General features: G+C 28.1%; 1 protein-coding gene across 1 annotated transcript in view; it reads right to left on the bottom strand.

Annotated features, from left to right (window-relative positions):
- The window catches only part of LOC106679333 (uncharacterized), a gene marked incomplete at its 5' end in the record, with an annotated part of 135,046 nt that overhangs the window by 121,312 nt on the left and 8,340 nt on the right, over positions 1–5,394 (bottom strand). The window contains 1 exon segment of the mRNA XM_014418432.3: positions 1,556–1,686. Coding sequence (XP_014273918.3) covers positions 1,556–1,686 — 131 coding nt within the window.

Genomic DNA, 5,394 nt, shown 5'->3' with positions numbered 1-5,394 from the left:
TATAAGAGAAATTCCTGGATGTATATATATTAAAAAATAAATAAAATGAACAAAATCAAACTATGTACATGAAGAAATAAGGATAAAATAAAATAAGTAAAATTTTGAACTAATAAAACAATGAAACAAATAAAAAAAAAAAGCTTCTTTAGTTTAACGGAAAAAAAAATTCTAAAACGCCATATGCCATGAAGGACGAAAAAATTAACATGAAATTTAATTTGCAATGAGTTGTTCATTTTCCTCCAGCCTTGAAATTCAAGGTTGTGCTGTAGGCACTTGGCCTTAATTAATTAATAATTAATAATAGCTCGCGCTATTGTACATAACATTTTTCACTTTATTTTAATAATTAATTTTATTTATTATTTTATTAAAAATATAACTAGGTTGTTGAATTGCTCTAAAATACTTTTTTTTCAATTACATTATTAGTCTCTAATCAGGGGAATGTATTTTTATTTCAATTCATGTTTGTAACAGTTATGAGGTAAGAGAAGTACACGGGACTTAACTGTCTAACTAAGGGGCAAGGAAAGCGTGATGTGAGATCGTCAGGTCGATTTCCAGTATTCTAAATATTTAAATGGTTTTATAGTTTTATTTCATAGCTATTTCTACGATTTAATTTAGTCTATATTATTATACATTTATTTTTTTTATTATTTTTTTTTTATTATTATACACATTTATTTTTTTTTTTTTATTTATTATTTTTGTCTTGTAAATAAGGTGATTGTGTACTCTTATAGTGAATATAGAAGATTTTTAAAATCGTTAACAAATGTAAGTTATTAATTTACATGATAGAATAAAAAAGTAAGAAACAAACTTCTTAATGATTGGACTATTTATGTTCTTCAAATGACGTAAATTAATGTCAAAAAAGCTAACAAAGACGATACTTTATGATAAGGTGTTCAAATACCGCATATTTTGGTTTACCACATAACAATACACAAATAAGTCGCAAAAACTGTTAGTAGAAGAATATTGAAACAACAGCAAATGCTGCTACAGTAGCGATTGTGCCTTCAGGGTCCTGTTTCATAATAAAGTACAAACTAATACTATTAGTCTTGTATATTTATTTTAATTCAATTACACTCAATTGTACAATAGTAACTTATACTTTAGTATTTTTTAATTCCTGTAATATCACTAATAGTCATCCCTATCATGAAAAAAATAAGTATTAGTATTATTACCACACTAGTTTCTACACTTGTACTATCAACTAATACTATTAGCTTTTATTATGAAACAGGGCCTTGATGTCTGATCAATAAATGGATAACAATAAATACCAGAATAGTAACATGGATTTATAAAGGATTTATTTGATCAAATCGAAAGTTATAATATATATTATAATTATATAATGCAGATTGGAGTATCATTCAAAAATGTAGATCAAGTTGGAGATCCAATCATCGACTATAATACCTACCCTACTTACAATATATCCCGGCATCCCTGACTGGATATTAAATCAAGATTTAGCTGTTAATTACTTGAGGTAAGGTAATGCATAAGTAATTAGCAAGAGACTCACCTGTCGCAGTAACTACCCGGGACTAGGTCACCCCTCCACGAGGCCACCGAGCGGTTCCCGTACCTCAGGTGTGCCTCTCCTCGCCGCAGGAACTTGTAGGCCAGCTTGAAGTCGAAGTTGTAACCGATACCCTGTCGTACAGAAATTATTCACACTTAGTAAGACAAATAATTTTCACATTACAATGATTATAGTTTACAGTCAGCTCAGAACTAAAAAATGTAAAATAAAATATTACGCATAAAATATATTTTAAAAAATGTACTTTCCATTGCTTTATTGATATACATTTAAAAATCATTGACATTTACAAAATAAAAATATATTCTTAGTGAAAATTAGTAGACGCGGCAATGCTTCACAATTGCTAGATTTATGAATGTAATTATAAAAAAGACAAGCCATGCAAAGATATCCACTTAAAGTGTGTCTTTTGTACTTAGTTATATCATACACGTACGAAAATTGTAATTGTTCCCAACATTTTTTAAGAATTTGACTAAAAAAATTAAGCTGCATTGAATTTGTGCTTACTTTAACTGGAAAGTAACAAGGACGTTTACCCTAAAAACGTTTTGGAATTCTTCTAAGAAAATAATTTTTTTTTTTTTTAACCTAACCTATTTATTTTTTTTTTATGGTTACAGAATACAGAATAATATAATGCAATACATTATACATATACAAATAACATTATATCTTCGTTTGCCGTATGGCATTATAAGATGAGCAAACAAGGTCCGCTGAAGGCGGTTATACATTGGTGGCATGATAGCTGGGCTTACAAGAAATGGGGAGGAAAATAAAATTGTATCTGTGTTTTATTTAAATGACGAAATTCACACACCACTCTCAAAACCATTATTTTTTTTAAGCGGGAAGATAATAAATAAAAATCAAGTATCTAAACTATGTTCAACTGCCTGTCTGGAATGAAATTATCCTTCCAACAATTACATGGAAAGTACGCCATAAATGAAAAGGTATTGTTTAAAATTTAAATTTTTTATTAAGATCCTTTTTCAATCATCGATAAAAAGTGAGGTCTTATGTAAGAAGACTTGCAGGATGACAACAGGTTCATTCAGTAACTTAATATCCACTTCTTACAAATTTATTCTACCTTTAAACTTCAAAATCGCTCTCTTTTTTTTTTTTTTTTTTTTTTTTTTTTTTTTTTTTTTTTTTTTTTTTTTTTTTTTTTTTTTTTTTTTTTTTTTTTTTTTTTTTAAGATGTGGCGTTGTTAAAAAGAGTGAGTGATACGACAAAAATATAATTTATTTTTAAATAATTCTTTTTCAACACTATAGTACTGTTAATTTGGGTGATTGCCGTTACTGAGTTTTAACAGTAGATAAAAAACATAAGATGACTATAATCCTAAATCATTCCATATTGATGTAGTACCTGATTTGCCTCTTCAAAAATTATAGATATAGTACATCACTTATGGGAGTAACAGGTATCATGATTTTATAAATGAAGGGGCAACCTTCATCGCAATCAGGCATGTTTCAATAAATTCATTGGTTACATTGCAATATAAGTACATATAATATATATCTGTGTGTATATGATTAAAATATTTGTTAAATATTTTAATCATGGGTAAATTAATTACATTAATATTTTTAGATTTATTTATTAATTTTTTTTCTGATTTATAATATCTTTGGCCAAAATGCTAAATTATAATTTTTTTTCTCTATTTAAAATAAACATGAATAGGCAATGTAATAAAAATTTTCTTTAAAAAAATATTTTAGTATGGTGATATAGACTACATTTTTATACTATAAATGTAAATAAAGTTGATAAATTTGTATAAATGAGAAATAAACAATTTTAATTGTCATGCAAGGCACAAAAATGTTCCTGATATAAAAATAATCATATTGAAAAACAGTTGCCACTTAAAAATAAAAAATATATATAATATAAATCTAAACTATGCCAATTACGTTTGTTTCTTGTTCTAGATATTTCAAAGTTAAATAAAATAAAATATTATTTTGTCTGCAAGATCGAAAATCTTTTTCAAGATTGGCTTTTTTATTTTCAATTTTCAGGATTGGCTGTTTCTTTATCAAAAAATATTAAATAAATTATATACTTTTCATAAAAAAAAAAAAAATACCAACATCTCCTTTTAAAGTACTGGAAAAGTAGAACTAAGCACTTTTTTTTTTTTTTAATGCATGTAATAAGTTTTCACCTCTACCCCAACATTATTTATAATGTTAACTAAATCCGGTTCCTTTAGATATCCGAACCTACAGCGTTTACGCAACAGTGACTGATAACCAGAGGTATTCCTTGATAAGACTTTCCCCTCCCCACAGAAATGGTTACCCTAGAGAGAAACAGATCGGGCCGCAGGTGTTGGACAAGATGCCACTCCTCCCCGCTGGCCCTGACAAACGAGAGGCGGAGCGTTTTCCGATCAAGTACTCATTCTTCTTACTCACGGCCTTCTTGCCGGATCGATGTCGGCAATTCTCTTCTCATAGCCTCTCTACCTCACGTACCATACGTATCTACTTACCAGTCGAAATTAAAATGTCAACGTTTATTTAATTTTGTTTCTTTTTCTATATATCTATATGATTCTCAATTTAATTTCAAAAGCACCTAAGATTGCTTTAAGGATACGATCTCTCGACATAATTTTGCTCTGAAGTGAAAATTAATAATTATTATTTTAAATAAATTTTTAGCTGTTTATGTTTTTTTCAGTAACTTTAATGTTATTTTTTTTCCATATTTATTTACTTATTGTTTAATTATTTAGTGAAAAATCTAAGAGTTATAACTTAGCTGGTGCTTATTTACAAATTTAATGAAATTCAAGTCTTTATCAAGGGATATCTCTTAACATCGGATTGGTTGGCTCTATTTGTTTAAATATACAAAAATAAAATATTATAGTAGTAGTAGCAGAACATTTAAAACATAAAAAAATCATCAACATCGTCTTTTGTGGTTTTTTGAAGTTTCTAATTATGGTTTATGTGAGATAGGTGTTATTGTACTTTTCGAAAAGAAGCTTCTGATATGGAATTGAGGTGTAAAAATACAGGAAAAATATTCTGTATAAAACAATACGAATCTATTATAAAATGAAGCACTTTAAGCGCTTTAAACTCTTCTGTTATGACACTATATTATAACGTATTCAAGTTTCGTAACTTTGTATTAAACTATGTATAAGTGTATGAAAACTTTTTTTTAAAAGGAACTTTCAACTCTCTTTAGCTATGTATGAAGCGTGAAAATTTTAAAGGAGTGGATTTTTAATACCCCTAATGTGACATAAATAGTCCCATATTTATACAAATTGAAGTAGTAACAGATAAAGGACAACAGGATTATTTGGTATATCCCATTATAGGAAGTGGATATAGAAGGGCATTAGGGCATAAAGAATTCAACAGTCGAGATAAAAAAAAAAATATGAGAAATCGGGTTACTTAAGGCATCAAACACCAAGTGAATAAGTTTTTTAAATGACAAAATATATCTATGGTACTTGAAAAAAAAAAAAAACTTACAGAAATTAACAGTAAAGGGGTAATAAAAAAAGATATAAGTCAAAGACTGGTCAACGTTTGCGAGAAACTGGTTTTTAACGAAAAATCTGTACGGCAAAAGGAATAACTGTTTATTTAGACATTAACCACTTTAAGTTGATGCGGCGAGAGGGATGCGCTGGGATCTTTTGAGCTCTGCTCTACCCCTCACACGTGGGGGATAGAGTGGGCTCGGGGGTCCTCCGGTCGATTATGTAAATATGGTATATATTATTTTATCATTATGTTATTTTATTTATTTATTTTTC

The sequence above is a fragment of the Halyomorpha halys genome, unplaced genomic scaffold (genome assembly GCF_000696795.3).
Source record: "Halyomorpha halys isolate HHAL.00 unplaced genomic scaffold, Hhal_1.1 Scaffold194.1, whole genome shotgun sequence".
NCBI lineage: Eukaryota > Metazoa > Arthropoda > Insecta > Hemiptera > Pentatomidae > Halyomorpha > Halyomorpha halys.
Note: the sequence above shows the minus strand (reverse complement) of the source record. Positions and strands in the feature narration are given on the sequence as shown.